Source organism: Macaca fascicularis, chromosome 20, assembly GCF_037993035.2.
Source record: "Macaca fascicularis isolate 582-1 chromosome 20, T2T-MFA8v1.1".
Lineage (NCBI taxonomy): Eukaryota > Metazoa > Chordata > Mammalia > Primates > Cercopithecidae > Macaca > Macaca fascicularis.
In genome coordinates this window covers 1,526,612-1,545,295 of record NC_088394.1, presented here as the reverse complement: position 1 = coordinate 1,545,295, position 18,684 = coordinate 1,526,612, and the positions used below count along the sequence as shown (strand labels likewise).

The 18,684-nt window shown below is 63.9% G+C and overlaps 2 protein-coding genes across 6 annotated transcripts; both read left to right on the top strand.

Moving 5' to 3' along the window:
- Positions 1-175: 175 nt before the first annotated feature.
- On the top strand, positions 176-3,573 carry RPUSD1 (RNA pseudouridine synthase domain containing 1). 5 transcript variants are annotated; one of them, XM_045382799.2, is made up of 6 exons: positions 176-326; positions 905-994; positions 1,073-1,196; positions 1,370-1,472; positions 1,625-1,726; positions 2,192-3,573. In XM_045382799.2, the coding sequence occupies exons 4-6, from the start codon at positions 1,451-1,453 to the stop codon at positions 2,617-2,619; spliced, it is 552 nt and encodes a 183-aa protein (XP_045238734.1). In that variant the 5' UTR covers positions 176-326; positions 905-994; positions 1,073-1,196; positions 1,370-1,450; the 3' UTR covers positions 2,620-3,573. The 5 variants fall into 5 exon arrangements, with proteins under 5 accessions (XP_045238734.1, XP_005590876.1, XP_073884559.1 ...); XM_005590819.4 differs by having other exon boundaries at positions 806-994; XM_074028458.1 differs by having other exon boundaries at positions 806-994; positions 1,885-3,573.
- A 3,944-nt stretch (positions 3,574-7,517) lies between these two features.
- LOC102130068 (mesothelin-like protein) lies at positions 7,518-18,560 on the top strand. The gene is made up of 15 exons (XM_074028241.1): positions 7,518-7,638; positions 8,171-8,291; positions 9,609-9,729; positions 12,549-12,634; positions 12,761-12,887; positions 13,018-13,208; positions 13,537-13,627; positions 13,704-13,845; positions 15,025-15,212; positions 15,297-15,452; positions 15,531-15,658; positions 16,730-16,863; positions 17,125-17,219; positions 17,444-17,714; positions 18,110-18,560. The coding sequence occupies exons 1-15, from the start codon at positions 7,518-7,520 to the stop codon at positions 18,313-18,315; spliced, it is 2,178 nt and encodes a 725-aa protein (XP_073884342.1). The 3' UTR covers positions 18,316-18,560.
- Positions 18,561-18,684: the final 124 nt, after the last annotated feature.

Here is an 18,684-nt window from a genome sequence, read left to right as displayed (position 1 = left end):
GCCGGCGTGCTCGGCGGCGCTCGCCATTGGTCGGCGGGGCGGAGGCGGGGCTGCGCGCGAGGTGGGCGGGACGAGTTCCTGCTCCGCAGCCCCCGCGGCCTGTCCGGGGGAGCTCGCCATTGGCCGGCGCAGCCGCCCTTCCGCGGCGGGGGCGGGCCGGGGGCGGGCCGGGGGCGGGGCTGCGCGCGCAGCGGGGCAGGGCGGAAGCGCTGCTAGGCATCCGGAGCGAGGATTCCAGGGTCTCTGGGTCAGGAGCGCGCGGGCGCGGGGCTGGAGCCGGTGTCGGTCACGGCATCTAGAGCCTGGACTGCACGGCCCGGCAGCAGGTCAGTCTGGGCGCGGGAGGGGCTCGGAGCCGGGGTTGGCCTGCCCACCGGGCCTGTGCGGGGCGCCGGTCTGCGCGGGCTGCGGGGAGCGAGGAGGCCCCAGCCCTGCCCCGCGCCCCGGGCAGACCTGGCTGCCGGGCACCGGGAGTGCTGCTGCCCCTCCCCGCCCCCACCGTCGGGCGGAGGCCGTCATGTGCATCCCCTGGAGGGGAGGGTCTTTGGGGAGGCTCTGTGGGGCAGGCTCGGAACGGGCTGTTTCTCCAGCCTTGGGTCAGGCACGTCCCAGGCTGACTCCCTGATCCCCCAGCTGACGCCCCGGCCTGATCTTGGGGACTGAGGATGCAGGTGCATAGTAGGGCTGCGCACCTGGCTTGTGGCTTCGCACCGGAGCCCGAGTGAGGGGGTGCGGGGACCTCTGTCTCCTGGACTGGGCGCCCCCCACGTGCTCACAGCACACGCACCCACGCGTGGCTCGGCAGGCCGGCCATGGAGCCGGGCAGCGTGGAGAACCTGTCCATCGTGTACCGGAGCCGCGACTTCCTGGTGGTCAACAAGCACTGGGACGTTCGCATTGACAGCAAGGCGTGGCGGGAGACTCTGACGCTACAAAAGCAGCTGCGGCACCGCTTCCCGGAGCTGGCCGACCCGGACACCTGCTACGGGTTCAGGTAGGCGGAGCGGCCACAGCCCCACGGCAGCGTCTGTGGAGGAAAGTGGCTCAGACGCTGGACTCTGCCCCATCCCAGGTTCTGCCACCAGCTGGATTTCTCCACCAGCGGGGCACTGTGTGTGGCCCTAAACAAGGCAGCCGCCGGCAGCGCATACAGGTGCTTCAAGGAGCGGCGCGTGACCAAGGCTTACCTGGCACTGGTAAGACCTGGTCAGTCCTGGGGTGGGGCGTGGGGACTCAGGACTCCCACCCCACTTGGGCAGGCCCTGGCTCAGAGCCTCCCACCAACCTCTACATGGCTGCCTGGTGTTAGGTGGGCTCCCCAGCAGTGGCGGGCTGCCCCGTGAACTGTGTGACTCCTCCTGTCCTGTAGCTGCGGGGGCACATCCAGGAGAGCCGGGTGACCATCAGCCATGCCATCGGCAGGAACGGCACGGAAGGCCGGGCCCACACCATGTGCATCGAGGGCACGCAGGGTGCGGCAGGCAGGGATCAACTGGGCGGGCATTGTGGGTTGGGGTGGGCCTGGGCAGGCAGGGACCAACTGGGCGGGCATCGTGGGTTAGGGTTGGTGAGCCTGGGCCTCGGGCTGGTCCCGCTGACCTCACACATGCCATCTGCGCCCCAGGTTGTGAGAACCCAAAGCCAAGCCTCACGGAGCTCGTGGTTCTGGAACACGGGCTGTACGCAGGCGATCCTGTCTCCAAAGTGCTGCTGAAGCCACTCACGGGTGTGTCTGGGGTTGGCAGTGTCTGGGGTGGGCGGTGTCCTGGTGGTGATAGAAGGAAAACTGAGACACGGGGCCACGTAGCCCGTGTTGGGCCACCCTGAGCATCAAGGCAGATTTGGTAACAAGCACTCCTGTGTTCTTAACTCTACGTTCTGCAGCCTCTCAGCTTCTCCCCCGACACAGGGTCCTTGCTGGCTCCTGACTGAGTCCTGGGGGGTCTGACTGGCCTGGATTCTCCAGGACCAAGTGCCACCCCGGCCCTGTCCTCATCAGTGGTGACCTGAATGCAGTCTCCTGTCCCGAACACTGATGTCCTTGCCCATGGCAGAGGACAGGGAGAGTTCCACCCCAAGGGGCTGCTCCAAGGCTGCAGTGGGGTCATGACAGGAGGTGGGGCCTGGTCAGGGAGGCCCGTGTGGAGCAGCCCCGCCCCCCACTTGATCCAGCGGCACCCTCGCCTTGCAGGCCGGACACACCAGCTGCGCGTGCACTGCAGTGCCCTGGGCCACCCCGTGGTGGGCGACCTGACCTACGGAGAGCCCTCAGGCCAGGAGGACCGACCGTTCAGAATGATGCTGCACGCTTTCTACCTGCGCATCCCCACGGACGCCGAGTGTGTAGAGGTCTGCACGCCTGACCCCTTCCTGCCCTCCCTGGACGCCTGCTGGAGCCCCCACACCCTGCTGCAGCCGCTGGACCAGCTTGTGCAGGCCTTACGGGCCACCCCTGACCCTGACCCCGAGGACAGGGGCCCCAGGCCAGGCAGCCCCTCCACACTCTTGCCTGGGCCTGGCCGGCCCCCTCCACCCCCCACCAAGCCCCCTGAGACTGAGGCACAGCGGGGCCCCTGCCTGCAGTGGCTGTCAGAGTGGACACTGGAGCCGGACAGCTGAGAGCCGTGGGGCTGGGGCGGGGGGTGGCGGCTGCACAGCAGAACTCTAGGGAGACGGACGAGCAAGCGTGTGATCACCAGCTCTGGGGCCTCCAGGTGCCCGGGAACATCAGGCCCGCTGGGCTGCCCTGGCCAGGCCTGCGGGGAAGGGCTGAGGTGGGGCCGGCAGGGGGCGCCAGGCAGCCGTGATCACAGGCGACGACATCGTACTGCGGCCGTGGGACTGATGCTGGATCCTGAGGACCTTCCTACCCATGTGGCCCGGGAGAAACCGAGGTCCTTCCCTCCTCCTGGAATAGCTTCTGGATCCCAAGCTTCACTCCAGGGGCGTCAGTTTTACGGACTGAAGAGGCAGGGCCAGGTTTTGGCCTTGCCTTTGCTTCCAGGGTGGGCCACTCCTGGGCCCAGTCAGCTACTGGCCCCAACCTATCCCCTAGATGGGCTGGGAAGGGCCATTCTAAGCTCACCTGGCCTGGGAGACACATCTGGTCCCTGTGTCCTCTGCCCCTCACTGCTCTGCAGATCCTCTTGCCTTCGGCTGCCTCCGCTCGAAACCCAACAGTTCCTGCTGGGCTCAAGTGTGCAGGCCCGGCCGTGTGTGCCTCGGCCTCACTGTATCTGTGGCTCCCTCTCCGCCCGGATTCTGAGCTCAGTGTGGTGCTTGCTGCACAGACATTGGTCAGGGGCAATGGCCAAGGCCCTGCCACGCACACCCGTCCCTCATATCCGCTGTGAGCACCAGTCTGCTGCAGTCTCCCGGGCCCCTGCTAACAGTTCTGCCACGTCACCGCTTGCCTGGCTCCCACATAGCCGTGCATTGTTCCTCTGCCTCCGGGCCCCCAGCTTGGGAGCTGTGGGCCTGCCAGGTCTCACCTCCTCTGTCCCCCACGCCACAGCCCGGGCTCCTGGTTACAGCAGGGCTCCAGGGACTCCAAATAAATGCTTACTGACTGGCTTCAAGGGTGACCGTGAACGTGTCCAAAGCCGGGCTTCCGAGGGACAGGTCTGGCTACCCAGACCCTTCCTAGCTCTCTTTCCTGCCCTGAGGTCCCAGCAGGACCCGGGACAGACACAGTGCTTCTGGCTCGTATCGGTCTCTCCCGCAGACAGCAAGCACTCTGCAGCTTTGGCCTGGGCAGGCCCCCGACGACCCCCAGCCCCCACAACCAGAACCGCGGGAGCACCCAGCTGGGCCCAGCCAGGGACCTTCGTAGAGCCCAGGCCCTTGGGTCAGCCCAGGCCTGAGGCCAGAGAGCGGCCTGGCTCCCCGCATCTCAGAGCTCTGTGGAACGGGCGTCTCATGGGCCAGCACTTGGTCTTAGGTCTGCCTGGCCCCTGCCTGCCACTGTCCAGCTCCAGGGCCAGCCCTGGAACCCTGGTAGGACCCCAGCAGTGACAGCAGCAGGGCTTGGACCAGAGGCAGCTGCCGCTGTGCCTTCAGCCAAGACACAGGTTCCAGACCCGGAGTCCCCACTAGGCCCCAGACCGGAGGCAGCTGCCACCGTGCCCTCAGCCGACATACGAGTTCTAGCCCTAGAGTCCCTGAGGCGAGGCCACAGGCCCTGGGCTCACTGCTGCTGCTCCCATGACTCAGTTTCCTCATCTGTAAAGGAAGGGGCTGGTGCAGATCCGAAGAGACCACATAACCCTCAAGTAGCACCAGTTGGGCGACCCCAACAGAGAGCAGCAACAAAGCCCTCCCGGCCAGCACACCCGTCGCTCTCCAGGCCGCTCCCTGGCCAGCCCGGGGATGTGTCCACTCTCGACGCCTGGCCCCGGCCTCCCCTCCCCCAGGGCTGGCTTGTCTCCGGGCTTCCTCCTGGTCCTTGTCTGAATCAGCCCAAGTCGGAGCCAGGCATGGCTCTCCTCTCCAGTGGGACTGTCTCCCCACCTGGCCCCACAGGACCCCACCCCTCTGGACTGGGGGCTGCTGACCTCACTGCCCCTAACTGCAACCGGTTGCAGCTGTTGGAGCCGCTGTGTCCAGCTGGGCTGGCCCAGCTGGTGGCCGGCCAAGGGGCCTTCAAGGCCTGACCTGAGCCGGACCCTCCTCAACAATCCAGGCCTCCTGAGTGCCGTCCCTCGTGGTGCCCATGCCTCAGTGTCAGCCTGGAACTCTCAGAGGGGCACCTGGGTTCCCGTGGGCCTGTACAGGCCTGGGGAGCGGTCACCCACCACTCCCCCTGCTGTCAGCCCCCACAAGACCCAGAGCAGGGATTAAGTCTCAGCTTGACCATGGGGCTGGCTCATTGGGCACCCATAGCTCTGGTGCAGGGGGTGGTCATGCCACAGCTGAACCTGAGCTGCAGGATCCCAGGGTCTTGGAGCCCTTGTGGTCCTGCCAACCAGGGGCTGAGCCCCTCCCAAGATGAGAGGTGGGGTAGGTGGGCCAGGTTGGGGCTCAGCCTGGGACACCCAGCACCCCGTACCAGTGAGGGGAGAAGCCTGGCAGGCGGGCTGGGAACTCCCTCCTGCCTGTCCTCCCGCCCTGGCCTGCCTGGTGGAGCCCCACAGTGCTCACACGGGTGTTCCTGCCTGCCCAGCTCTGTGTTGTGGTACCCACAGAATGACCGCAGCTGTCACCATGCCTGGCCACTGCATTGGGTCGTCGTGTGCCTGATGTCCCCACAAGGGGACACAGTGTGTCCGTGTCCATGCTCCTGGGCACACAGACCAGGAGGCCCGAGATGCACCTATACACGCAGGCACCAGCAAACACGACGGACTCAGATGCAGGCGTGCGGCACGACCCCTGGGGCGCAGAGACTGCAGAGCAGAGCCCTGGTGGGCAGGGAGGAGCATGAGCTGGGCCGCTGCCAGCTGTGAGCTCAGCCTTCGCTGTGGGGGAAGGGAGTAGGTGCCTGTTGTGCCCAAGGTCCCCAGGGGCTGACACGGTGCATCACCGGGCACAGCCTGGGCCTCCCCCACAGGACTGCCAAGCGGGCGTCACTGTGGGAGTGGGGCGGGGCGGGGCAGTCCCATGCCGCCTGCCAGGCCGGCGTGGAGGTGAGCAGGGACCCCAGCATCCCCCCTGCACCGTCTCTGCACCCGGGCGCTCAGCAGCAGCAGCTGATGCACTTGGCAGGCTGGGATTGCGTCTGGAGCACCTGGTCCGCAACTCCCTGCCCGGAGCAGCCACCCCACAGCCCGGCAGCACCTCCCCCGCCGCACCCACGGTTTCTGCTCAGGTGAGAAGGGCAGGTGGGAGCCACCACCAGCCCACCGCAGGGCCGGTCCCAAGCCGCTGCATTTGCCTCTGCGTGGGGCAGCCTCCCTGTCTCCCTCTTGGGCCACAGTCAGGAGGCCCAGAGGTGCCCAAAAGCCATCAGGCTGGTTCCAGGAGGAGGCAGTGGCCCGCAGCAGTACCGAGACCCTGACTCCTCTGGCCTTGCAGCTTCCATTTCCAGCGTGGCTGAGGCTACCCCAGCTGCCACTGGGGGCCAGATTTCAGCGACAGAGCCGGACATCTGGGGCTCAAAGAGGGAAAGGGAGCTGCCAGGGCCGCTGGGTGTGGGGACGAAGCTGGGGTGCACGAGGCTGCCTGAGGCACTCACTATTGGCTGGAGACACAGCAACCCGTGGGCCCCTAGGCCCCTACCTGTGATAAGAAAGGCCCAGGGTTTTGCCGGCTCCTGGTCCCTCTGCTGCACTTTACTGTTTATGGGATCCTTCCCCCTTGAAGGTGGGAGAGCCGCAGCTCTGGCCCCGCCGCCCCGGGTGAGCCCGGACTGCACCCTCCATCTCCACACCCCAGGGGGTGGGAGGCAGTGTGGGGCCAGCCTGTGTCTCTCACCTGTGTTTGCCTGTGTCACGCTTCTCCAGCTAGTCCTGGACCCACTGCCCGTGGCCCCAGCACCTTCCTGCCCTGGAACGTCTCTGCCAGGATGACCAGCACGCGCCGCCGCACAGACATGGGCCCCAGAGTGGGTGAGACGAGACCTCCGTGCAGAAGGGGGACCTCCAGAGTGCCAGGCCCACGTGGCAAAACCATCCCGCAGACGTGGGAGTGCCCAGGGCCCTGGCCACCCCATTTTCCTGAGCCAGGGTCTGTCCCAAGCCAAGGAAGGAGGAGGCGGGCCCTGCCCAGCAGCAGCCGGCCGGGGGGAGGGGGGGGCTGCCAGGGCACAGTGAGCCCAGCCCACCCCAGCAGGCATGGGGGTCCTGGGAGGGTGAGGCAGGGCAGGCAAGCTTGCCTAGAAGGGGCCACTCCTGGCCCAGGCAGGTGGATGTGGCTTCTGGGGAAATAGTGGGGGCAGGGGTGAGTGGAGACACCGTTCTCTTGGGCAGCCTGGGCACAGGCAGGGCCAGGCTCTAAGGCCAGGGTGGGGAGGGACCCTGGCCATGCCCAGGGCTGCCCAGTGCCTCACCCTCCCTGAGAGGGGTGGGCCAGGCCCCAGCAGCCCAGGAGGCCGTGGGCAGATCTGTGTGGGCTGCGGCGACTCCCGCTCTATGTCTGCTGGAGAAGAGATTTCACCACACGGTCTCCCCAGGGCCAGCAAGATAAGGGGGCTCCCCTGCACCCGAACCCCCTTCCTGGGCTGGGTTTCCAAAGCAGGAACATGGGCTGGGCCCCCAGTTCCTGCGAGGAGGCCTTGCTGTGACCCCCACTGCAAAACTGAGCAGTTGGGGCCCTTGAAGGTGGCTTCTGCCCCCACACCTCCTCTGTCTTGGGGGGTCTCAGGGCTCCACTGTGAGGACACAGAGCCACGGGGCATCTGGCTAGAGGGAGAAGGAGCTCACACGTACACCTGCCATCTCACACGTGTGCAACACGGGTGCACATGTGCACACGCCGCCAGACTCATGCACACGTCACCTACCGGTGCACACCGTCACCTACCCGTGCACACTGTCACCTACACATGCACAGTCACCTACCCTGCACACCGTCACCTACCCATGCACGCTGTCACCTACCTGTGCGTACTTGCACATGTCCACAGCCTCATGCCTGTGCTACCCGTGCACACTGTCACCTACACATGCACAGTCACCTACATGTGCACACCGTCACCTACCAGTGCGTGCTTGCATGCGTCCACAGCCTCACGTCTGTGCTACCTGTGCACACTGTCACCTATCCATGCACACTGTCACCTACCCGTGCACACCATCATCCACGCGTGCACACTGTCACCTGTACGTGCACACCATCACCCACGCGTGCACACTGTCACCTGTACGTGCACACCATCACCCACGCGTGCACACTGTCACCTGTGCGTGCTTGCACGCGTCCACAGCCTCACACCTGTGCTACCCGTGTACACTGTCACCTATCTGTGCACACTGTCACCTATCCGTGCACACTGTCACCTACACGTGCGTGCCTACACATGTCCACAGCCTCTCGCCTGTGCATACACCACCAGACACGCCCCGCACTCAGGCCCAGGCTGTACACAGGTGGCCAGTGCTGTGGGGCTCCAGAAGTTCCTCCGTGTCCTCTGGTCTCAAGGAGGCCCCCATGGTGGGGGTCACAGGTCCACCCTGGGATCCGGATGCCCCGGCCCCTGCTCCCACCGAGACCCTCACGGCCCGCCTTATTCCAGGTGCCCTGCAGAGCTCGGGCCTCACCCTCCTCCTGTCCCTCGCCGCCCACTGCTCTGGGCCCCAGGCCAAGGGTCTTTCCCCAGGAGGGCTGGATGCCAGTGGGGCCAACCTGTGGGCCAGGTGAGTGCAGCCCTCTTGCAGTGGGGGTCTGCTTCTCGGTTGGGCTGGGGGAGGGGTCTGACTAGGGGATGGGGAGGGGTCTGGGGGTGGCCGCCGGCAGTCTGCTGCTGAGGCTGTCATCTCCTGCTCCACCCTGGGGGGCCCTGAGATGACTCAGTGTCCAGCTTTGGACCTACACGGCCGGGTGTGGGTCCCTCGGCCACCGCTGAGGCCTCAACCATCAGGCCCAGCCACGTCTGCCCACCCCAGAGAACACTGTGTGGTTTCCCCGCACTGCCTGGAGCCTCATGCGGGGCTCAGCCCTCCTCCCCGTCCTTCAGAGTTGGTGACAGTGACAGGCTGGTCAATTGACTAACCAGGGCGTCTGTGAGGCAGGGCTGGGGTCCTGAGTGGCACAAGGCCCGCTCTGTGTTGGACTGGATTAGAGTCACACCATAAGGAAAGCTGGGGAGACGGCTTCCCCAGGGCTGCCCAACGGGTGCCGAAGCCTTGGGTGGGGGTGCCTCTTCCTCAGGTGCCTCAGCAGCCAGCAGGGGTGGTCAGGGAGCAGCCTGAGCTCCTGGCCACCTGGGACCCGGCCTCAGGAGGAAGTGCTGCCTCAGGGTCTGGGTAGGGGCCACACCTGAGGCCCTGCGTGCAGCCGAGAGCCTGGCCCCACAGGGTGCTCTGGAGAGAATGAATGAATGAGTGAATGAGTGAATGAGTGAGAATGAGGGAATGAGTGAAAATGAGTGAGTGAATGAGTGAGTGAGTGAAAATGAGTGAATAAATGAGTGAATGAGAGAGTGAAAATGAGTGAATGAGTGAAAGAGTGAGTGAGAGAGTGAATGAGTGAAAATGAGTGAGTGAATGAGTGAAAATGAGTGAATGAGTAAAGAGTGAGTGAGTGAATGAGTGAGTGAATGAATGAATGAAAATGAGTGAGTGAAAATGATGAGTGAATGAGTGAATGAGTGAGTGAATGAATGAATGAGTGAAAATGAGTGAGTGAAAATGAGTGAGTGAATGAGTGAAAATGAGTGAGTGAGTGAAAATGAGTGAATGAGTGAAAATGAGTGAGTGAATGAGTGAAAATGAGTGAAAGAGTGAAAATGAGTGAATGAGTGAAAATGAGTGAGTGAATGAGTCAGTGAAGCAGGATCTTGCCTGTCGGGGGCACCACCTCCCGCTCTCCCTCCCTCAGTGCTGGGGGGCAGTGGAGTCGGACCTTGGTCCTGCAGGCTGCGTGCAGCCCGTGCCCTTCTGCTGGGCAGCCGCGCTCAACTGCTTCCACCCCTCCCGGACCCTCCCTGCCACTATCTCCTCCTCTCTGCCCAGTGCCAACTGCTCCCTGCTGCAAGGCTTCTGGTGCCAGCCGGCTGGTCAGCTGCCCCGGGACCAGCTCTCAGCCCTAATCCAGAGGCTGGCCTTGCTGCAGGTCCCCCTCCAGGCCTGGCAGGTGAGCGGGGAAGGAGTGCGGGTGGGTGGGTGGGCCAGGCGCTGAGGGACGGGCCCGGATAGGGAAGGGCACATGGGCTCCGGTGTGAGAGGCGAGGGACGGCTAAGTGAGAGCTGGGGCAGGACCCAGTGTGACCACAGTCGGGACGGGGTGTGCAGCCCCCCAGGACGGGAGGGTCCACCCAGGAGGCGGGGGGACTTTCGGGTGCAGCCAACCTACTTCCAGGACTTTTCAGCCAACTTCCCTGCAGATGCTCCACCCTGTGTCCGCAGTGAGGGCGAGGGTTCACCCTCCCCTCCCCACCCACCACTGTGGGGAACGATGCCCGACTTGGGGTACATACTCCGGGCCCCCAGAGTGGATTTTACAGCCCACTGGCCTCTCCGTGCATGGGCTGCAGGATCCTGGCCTGTGAGGGGCCGTCCAGGAAAAGGGAAAGGCAGAAAGACCTCCATTCCTTCCCGGGAAAACCAGACAGTGAAATAGTTTAGAGGATTATCTGAGCAATATGAGTGACCCTGGCCTGAGGAAAGTCTCAAGAGGTGTGAGCGCACCTGAGGCCGGCAGGCTGCAGGTTGGTTTTCTAGGCATCGGGGAGGTAGGAGCGACAGGCGGGGAGGTAGGAGTGACAGGCAAAGAGGCAGAGAACACGGGGTAGGCAGACATCAACCCGTTCTCCCTGAAAAGGCAGGATATCTCGAACTGGGGGCTTCTAAGTCACAGGTGGATTCAGAGACTCTTTCCTTTGTAACCGGTTAAAGGAATAAAGCCCTAGGTAAAGCATGGACTCAGTAAATAGGAATGCTTTCAACTCAGACAAGCAGGCCACAGGAGGGAAGGAGGGAGGGCCAGCAGGCACTGCCTCCCCTCTGCCTGGCACGGCCGTAGGTCTCTTTTATAACTTGGTATCTTATTGCCACGCAGTCTGTTTTTTCTCTCTTATGTATTTATTTTTGAGACAGAGTCTCACTCTGTCACCCAGGCTGGAGTGCAGTGGCACCATCTCAGCTCACTGCAACCTCTGCCTTCCGGATTCAAACAATTCTCCTACCTCAGCCTCCCCAGTAGCTGGGACGGTTGTTTTTTGAGATGGAGTCTCTCTCTGTCACCCAGGCTGGAGTGTAATGGTGTGATCTTAGCTCACTGCAACCTCTGCCTGCTGGGTTCAAGCGATTCTCCTGCCTCAGCCTCCCAAGCAGCTGAGACTACCGGCGCCCGCCACCATGCTCGGCTAATATTTTTCTTTTTCTTTTTTTTTTTTTTTTTGAGACGGAGTCTCGCTCTGTCACCCAGGCTGGAGTGCAGTGGCGCGATCTCCACTCACTGCAAGCTCCGCCTCCCGGGTTCACGCCATTCTCCTGCCTCAGCCTCCCGAGTAGCTGGGACTACAGGCGCCCGCCACCTCGCCCGGCTAGTTTTTTTGTATTTTTAGTAGAGACGGGGTTTCACCGTGTTATCCAGGATGGTCTCCATCTCCTGACCTCGTGATCCGCCCGCCTCGGCCTCCCAAAGTGCTGGGATTACAGGCGTGAGCCACCGCGCCCGGCCTATTTTTGTATTTTTACTAGAGACAAGGTTTCACCATATTGGCCAGGCTGGTCTCAAACTGGCCTCAGGTTATCTGCCCGCCTCACCCTCCCAAACTGCTGGGATTACAGTCGTGAGCCATGGCGCCCGGCCTAACTTTTTAATTCTTTTTAGAGACGGGGGTCTCACTATGTTGGCCAGGCTGGTCTCAGACTCCTGAGCTCAAGGGATCAGCCGTCCTCAGCCTCCCAAAGCGCTGGTATTACAGGCATATTGCACCACACCTGGCCAGCTTTTTGCCCTTCTTTTGATAATCAAACAGGCTGAACATTCTGTTCCAGCTCACAGGCATTCTGGGTGTTTGTGAGTCAGGGTTTTTCTTCCCCTCCCTCTCAGCCAGGAGGACCTTGCCCTGCAGGAGGCTGGCAGCCCATGCTCCATTCCCTGGGGCTCCTTTCAGGCTGCAGGAGGGTCCCCGAGCCCCCACCCTGAGTGGGCTCCTCCTCAGGGATGAGACCCTGGTGGGGGCTGCACAAAACTCTGGGGCCATCCTTGTCTGCCTCAAATCCCCTCCTCATATGCACAGGATGTCCCAGGTGCTTGGTTGACATAAAATCGGGCAAAGGGCCCTCTGAGGAATGGGCTAAAAACCCTTGAAATGACCTCAAAGGCCAGGCTAGACAAGCCTAGGTGGGGGGTGGCTGAGGCTGGGCAGCGTCCTGCATAGGCTGAGAGGAGTGAGCAGAGCCTCAGGGAGCATGGAGGGGCGGAGGCTGGGCCTGGCAGAGCCCCAGTGCCAGGAGGAGGCTGTCAGGTGGAGCCAAGGGGCACCACCCAGGGTCCACTTGGGAAGCTGCCAAGGGGCTGCACTGGAGGAGACCCCCAATCCCGGCGTTGTGGAGCCTCCTTGGTGGGGATAGGCAATCATCCACACCCGCCCAGCATCCAGACACTTCAGCACTCCACCAGTGAGGAGGTGGCACAGGGGCCTGGCGGCCGGGGAGGCGGCGGAGGGGCCTGGCGGCCCGGGAGGCGGCGGAGGGGCCTGGCGGCTGGGGAGGCGGCGGAGGGGCCGGGGGCAGCCGTTTGGAGGCCTGTTCTGCTGTGCAGGGTTCCCCTCCAGGCGGAGGGGTGGGCACGGGTGGCCACGGGGAGGACCCGACATGTGGGAAATGGGGCCCAAGAAGTGGGTGGGGACTGGGTCCTGAGGCCCGTGCAGAGGGGACGGAGCCCACGGGCTGCCACAGCGAGTCCAGAGTGGACGAGGGAGTGACCAGCGCCCTCCTGCCCAGCTCAGCTGCTTGGCCAACCTGGCATCACGGTGCGGCCTCCAGGACGACTTCACGCTCCACCCGCCCAACCTGCTGCTCTTCTACAAGTGAGTGTCCCTCCCTGCCCAGCCACAGGAGTCCTGGGGGCCCTCAACACCCCAGGGGCATCTCAGGGCTGCTGGGAGTTCCGACCCCGCCCCCCGTCAGTCTGACAGCCTCACACTCACCTGCAGCCTGAGCCAGGTGCGGGAAGTTGACTGCCGGGCCTTCATCCGCCGCGCCGCCCAGGGGGACGTGGAGCTGCTGAGCCATCTACCCGACCAGAGGGTCGCCCTGCAGCGTGTGGCTGTGGGCTGCCTGGTGGGCGCTGGGCGGGGTGGGCTGGGGCGCGTGGGGAGCGGCTGTGGCCTGCCTGGTGGGCACCTGGGAGGGATGGGCCCGGTGCCTTGGAGGCAGCCTTCTGCTGGGTGCCGACCTGCTGGCCCTGCAGGGGGGGGCCCGCCCACAGCTCAGCGCCTCCAACCTGCCGCTGCTCGGGGCCCTGGTGTGTGACATGGACGCGTCCAGCATCGGTGCTGCGGACCCCCATGTGCTGGAGAACCTGCAGCGCTGCCCCCGGCTGACCACCGCCCAGCGCATTGCCCTCAACTCACTGCTGGCCGGTGGGAAGACCTTGCTCGGGTGGGTGGGGTCACGGGGCCAGGCGAGGAGGCGGGGATGAGATGGGAGGCAGCCTGGGGTTGGCCCTCTTGGTCACTGATGTCCACAGCCCACTAACATCTGACCTCTGGCCTCAACCTCACCGGGTCCTGCAGCTAAGGGGGCAGAGGGTCGGGGTGCTGCCCCACTAGCTGTGGGGGGGGTGTCCCTCCCGTGGGTGCCAGTCAGGGGTCTGGGTGGTCAAGCACCTACTGAGTGCTCCTCCTGCCTGCTGGGTGTCCATGGAGGGGCAGGGGCTCCCAGGGGGGCCTGCCCTGGACCCAACACAGCGCCCCTTTCTGTGTACCAGGCCCCCTGGCTCCTGGACACTGGAGGGGCTGCAGGCCCTGGGTTCCCTGGCCACATACATCAGCCCTCACCTGTGGGCACAGGTGCAGGAGGTAGGAGGGGGCCCCAGGGTGGACACAAGCGAGCCTTGCCCGGGCCACCAACCTCAGCGCACACCTGCCCTGCCAGGCCGTGGGCCTGGACTTCTTCAGTAGCATGGTGGCGGCATGCCGAGCAGGGAGGCTCAGCCAGCACGAGGCCAGACGCTTCGTCACCAGCTTCCTGGAGTCCAAGACCAAACTGGTGTCCTCCAGGCCCAGGCTCAGCACAGGTCAGTATGGCCACTGTGGCCTGGGACGCTGCACCTCCCCAGTCCGGCTCCTCCCTCGGGCCTGGCTGACTTCAGAGAAGTCGTTTGGCCAAGTTCTTGGTTAGAACTCTGGGAGGCCGGGCGCGGTGGCTCAAGCCCGTAATCCCAGCACTTTGGGAGGCCGAGGCGGGTGGATCACGAGGTCAGGAGATCGAGACTATCCTGGCTAACATGGTGAAACCCCGTCTCTACTAAAAATACAAAAAAAAAAACTAGCCGGGCGTGGTGGCGGCGCCTGTAGTCTCAGCTACTTGGGAGGCTGAGGCGGGAGAATGGCGTGAACCCGGGAGGCGGAGCTTGCAGTGAGCCGAGATCACGCCACTGCACTCCAGCCTGGGAGACACAGCGAGACTCCGTCTCAAAAAAAAAAAAAAAAAGAACTCTGGGAAAGCCAAGGTCTGACCAAGGTCAGAAGTGGAGGGGAAGGGGTCAGGGAGGGGGCCTGGGCCAGGCGCGGCGGCTCACACCTGTAATCCCAGCACTTTCAGAGGCCGAGGCAGGCAAATCACTTGAGGTCCAGAGTTCGAGACCAGCCTGGCCAACATGAGGAAACCCCGTCTCTAATAAAAACACAAAAATTAGCCAGGCGTGGTGGTGCATGCCTATAATCCCAGCGACTTGGGAGGCTGAGGAGGGAGAATTGCTTGAACCCAGGAGGTGGAGGTTGCAGTGAGCAGAGATCATGCCACTGCACTCAGCCTGGGCGACAGAGTGAGACTCCACCTAAAAAAAAAAAAAAAAAAAAAAAATCCGGGCACAGTGGCTCAGGCCTGTAATCCCAGCACCATGGGAGGCCAAGGCAGGAGGATTCACTTAAGGTCAGGAGTTCAAGACCAGCCCAGCCAACACGGCGAAACCCCATCTCTACTGGAAATACAAAAATTAGCCGGCGTGGTGGCGCACACCTGTAATCCCAGCTACACAGGAGGCTGAGGCAGGAAAATCGCTTGAACCCGGGAGGCAGAGGTTGCAGTGAGCCGAGATCAATGCCACTACTCTCCAGCCTTTGATGCCCTGCTGCTAGGCTACAGAGCAAGACTCTGTCTCAAAAAAAAAAAAAAAAGCGGGGGGGCGCCCTGGAGCCGGCAGTAGTGGTTGGCCCAGGCCCCGGTTACCAGCCCGGGCCGCACACACCCCCAGGGAGATCCTGTGTCCGAGGCAACATCACGGCGGCCACGCTGCGGGACAATCTCTTGCTGGTGCGCTACGACTGTGCACAGCTTGAGTCCTGCCTGGATGGCCACGTCCTCAGAACCAACCTGGAACTCCTGCTGCAGCACCCGCTGCCCGCTGAGTGCCAGCGCGTGGTCAAGGCCAAGCTCGCGCAGGTGCACGGCTGGGTGGGGGGGATGGGGAGGCCCGGTGGGCGCAGCACCTCTGCTGACCCTGCCCGGCCCTGCCCACCTGCTCAGATCTACCCACAAGGCCTCCCGGAGGATCAGTTGCGGCTCATCACCTCGTTGGTCTACCTCTACTCCTGCACCGAGATCGGCCAGTGGAGCATCACCTCCTGGGACACGGTTGTGGCTCTGCTGGCCTCTGATGTAGCCCTGGAGAACCAGACAGAGGTGAGGGCACCTGGGCAGGCGGGCAGGTGGGTGGTCCCAAGCCCCAGCCCACCCCACCGACCCTGGCTCTGCCCCCAGGCTGTGCTGCAGAAGTTTCTGGAGCACAATGGCACAGTCTCCGGCGCCCTGCTGCTGGCCGTCGGGGGCACCCGCCTATGCTGGATGAGTCCTCAGCAGATCCAGACCATCCATCCCCAGGAGCTCCGGTGAGCCAACCCCCCACACTCAGAGGCAGCTCCCGCCTCAGCCCAGGCGGACCACGAGGGGAAACTGAGGGCAAGGAGGGCAGTCCAGCCAGGCCATCGGGTGCATTAATCGTAGGGCTGCCCTGGCTGGAATCTAGCTTTTTTTTTTTTTTCTTGAGACGGAGTCTCGCTCTGTCGCCCAGGCTGGAGTGCAGTGGCGCGATCTCAGCTCACTGCAAGCTCCGCCTCCCGGGTTCACGCCATTCTCCTGCCTCAACCTCCCGAGTAGCTGGGACTACAGGCGCCCGCCACCTCGCCCGGCTAGTTTTTTGTATTTTTTAGTAGAGACGGGGTTTCACCGTGTTAGTCAGGATGGTCTCGATCTCCTGACCTCGTGATCTGCCCGTCTAGGCCTCCCAAAGTGCTGGGATTACAGGCTTGAGCCACCGCGCCCAGCCTGGACTCTAGCTTTGAGCAAAGGACACAAACTGGGTGACTTTATTTATTTTATTTATTTATTTATTTATTTTGAGATGGAGTCTCGCTCTGTCGCCCAGGCTGGAGTGCAGTGGCACAATCTCGGCTCACTGCAAGCTCCGCCTCCCGGGTTCACGCCATTCTCCTGCCTCAGCCTCCTGAGTAGCTGGGACTACAGGTGCCCGCCACCTCACCCGGCTAATTTTTTTTTTTTTTTTGTATTTTTTAGTAGAGACAGGGCTTCACCATGTTGGCCAGGCTGGTCTCGATCTCCTGACCTCGTGATCCACCCACCCAGGCCTCCCAAAGTGCTGGGATTACAGGCGAGAGCACTGTACCTGGCCCTCAGCTTTCCCTGTCCTTAGAAGGACCCCAGGCATTGAGTTAGGGCCCACCTGATCCAGTCTGACCTGATCCCATCTGCAATGACCCTATTTCCCAACAAGGTCACATTCTGAGGTTCTGAGTGGATGTGAATTTGGGGGAACCCTGTTCACCCCAGGACAGAGGGTGAGAGGAAAGCTGTGGCTCAGGAAGGGAGGGCCATGCCCAGCTGTTGGAAGGGTTGGGGACTGGTGGCCAACTCCTCAGCCTCCCGCCTCCCGCCTCCCCCAGGCTGGCCGGGGCCCTGGACGTCTCTTCCTGCCCCCAGAGCCGGAAGGATGTGCTCTACGCCAAGGCCCGTGAGGCCTTCAGCAGCAGCAGCAGGACCCCAGCTGCCTACTACCACTTCATGCGCCCCTACCTCGGTGAGCCCTGAGCCCTCACCTCTGTCCCCGCAGCGGCTACCCCGTTGAAGCCCTGCCCCCTCACCCCCCCGTCCCCCCTGGGTGGCTCCCCCCGCCCCGTGGAGCCCCACCCCCTCGCCCCTGTTCCCCCAGCGGCTCCCCCGGTGGAGCCCCGCCGCCTCACCCCATCCCCCCGGGTGGCTCCCCCTCCACCGCCTGTGGAGCCCCAACCCCTCACCCCCGTCCCAGCTCCCCATCGCCCCCTCACCCCCGTCCCCCCAGGCGGTGCACCGGTGGAGGAGCTGCAGCACCTGGCCCAGGCCAACATCTCCATGGACATCGACACCTTCACCAGCCTGAACCCCCGCGTGCTGCAGGTGGGGCCGGGCTGCCCCGTGAGGGTGGGGGTGCAGGGCTGGCCCAGGCGGGGGAGCCCCTAGGTCACAGGTCACAGCCAGCATACCCCCACTTTCCCATTCCAGGCCGTTTCTGGGCCTCTCACTCCTGCCACTGCCCAATCCTGGGTCTGGCCCTCTCCTGTGGGTCTTCCCCTGGCCTGGAAGGTGGCCCCATGGCCCCTCTGCCCCGCCCCTCCCCGCAGAGCCTGGATGTCAGCAACGTGACTGCGCTGCTGGGCCACAACGTGGGAGACCTGCAGAAGGCCCGAAGCCACCCCACCGTCAGGTCCTGGCTGTACAGCCTCAACAGCTCCGCCCTGGGCCAGCTGGGCCTTGACACCAGCCCCGCCGGCCCCGCCAGCCCCACCGGCCCAGCCCACGGCACCAGCGGGCCCCCCAGCACCACCCACCAAGCGCCTCATCTGGTCCACACCTCAGGCCTGCCCGGGAACGCTGCCCAGGCCTCCACCTCAGGTATGGCCCCCTCACCCCTCCGGCTTGGCCCCCTCTGCCCAGGGCCCTCTCAGACCTGTTCCCCGCCTCGTGGCCACTCCCACAGTCTGTCCACCAGCTTTGTCCATTGCCTCCTGGGATGACACTGGCCAACCCTGGCTTCACCCTTCATTGCCTACTGAGTGAGAGACGCAGCTGTCTCCCCTAAAACCCACTGACCAGCAGAAAGTGGGGGCAGGGGAAGCCTTGAGACCTTTGTTGGGTCCCAGAAGAGCAGCCGCAGACGGGTGTCCTCGCTGGCTGTCCCCACCGTCCCCAGCCAGAGGGAGGGGCTGCCCAGGCCTGTCTGGCTCCAGGGGGTGGATATGGGGGTAGTGTCTGAGGGACTGATGGTGTCCTCCCTGTTCCATCTACAGGCAGCCCGTGGGCCCCCCTGGGGTACCTGCCCCTGGCGGTGGCCCTGCCCTCTAGCCTCCTATGGCTGCTGCACTGGGGGACCTGCACCCTGGCTTCTGTGGACAGTGCTGCCTCGGGGTGGCTGGGTTCACAGGGGTCAGGTGCAGGAAAAACAGGGCTGTTAGATTCAGCTGGACGCCCACTTGGACTGAGGGGCCGGCTCTAGGCCAGGCCAACCTGCCCAAGCCCCACCTCGTAGGCTGCCCCGCCCATCCCCGCCTCCAGGTCCTGCGAGCTGGACTGAGGACCAGGCCCTGAGGAGGTGCCTCCCGCACAACCACAGGCCCAGGCGGGACACAGAAGACGCTGCCCCGGCCCTGCAGAGGGCTGGGGCTGGGGCTGGGGCTGGGGCTGGGGTTTGGAACCACTGACTTCGTTGCTGGTCATGAATAAAGTCCAAAGTCGTGGTCCCACCTGTGTTCGTGCTCAGGGTCTGAACAGGGGGGCCTGGGAATGTCCTAGCCGGGGCCCAGCCTGTGGGGATGGGGGCACGGGACTCCCACCGCTGTCTACTGGGGCCACCCTGAGTGCTGGC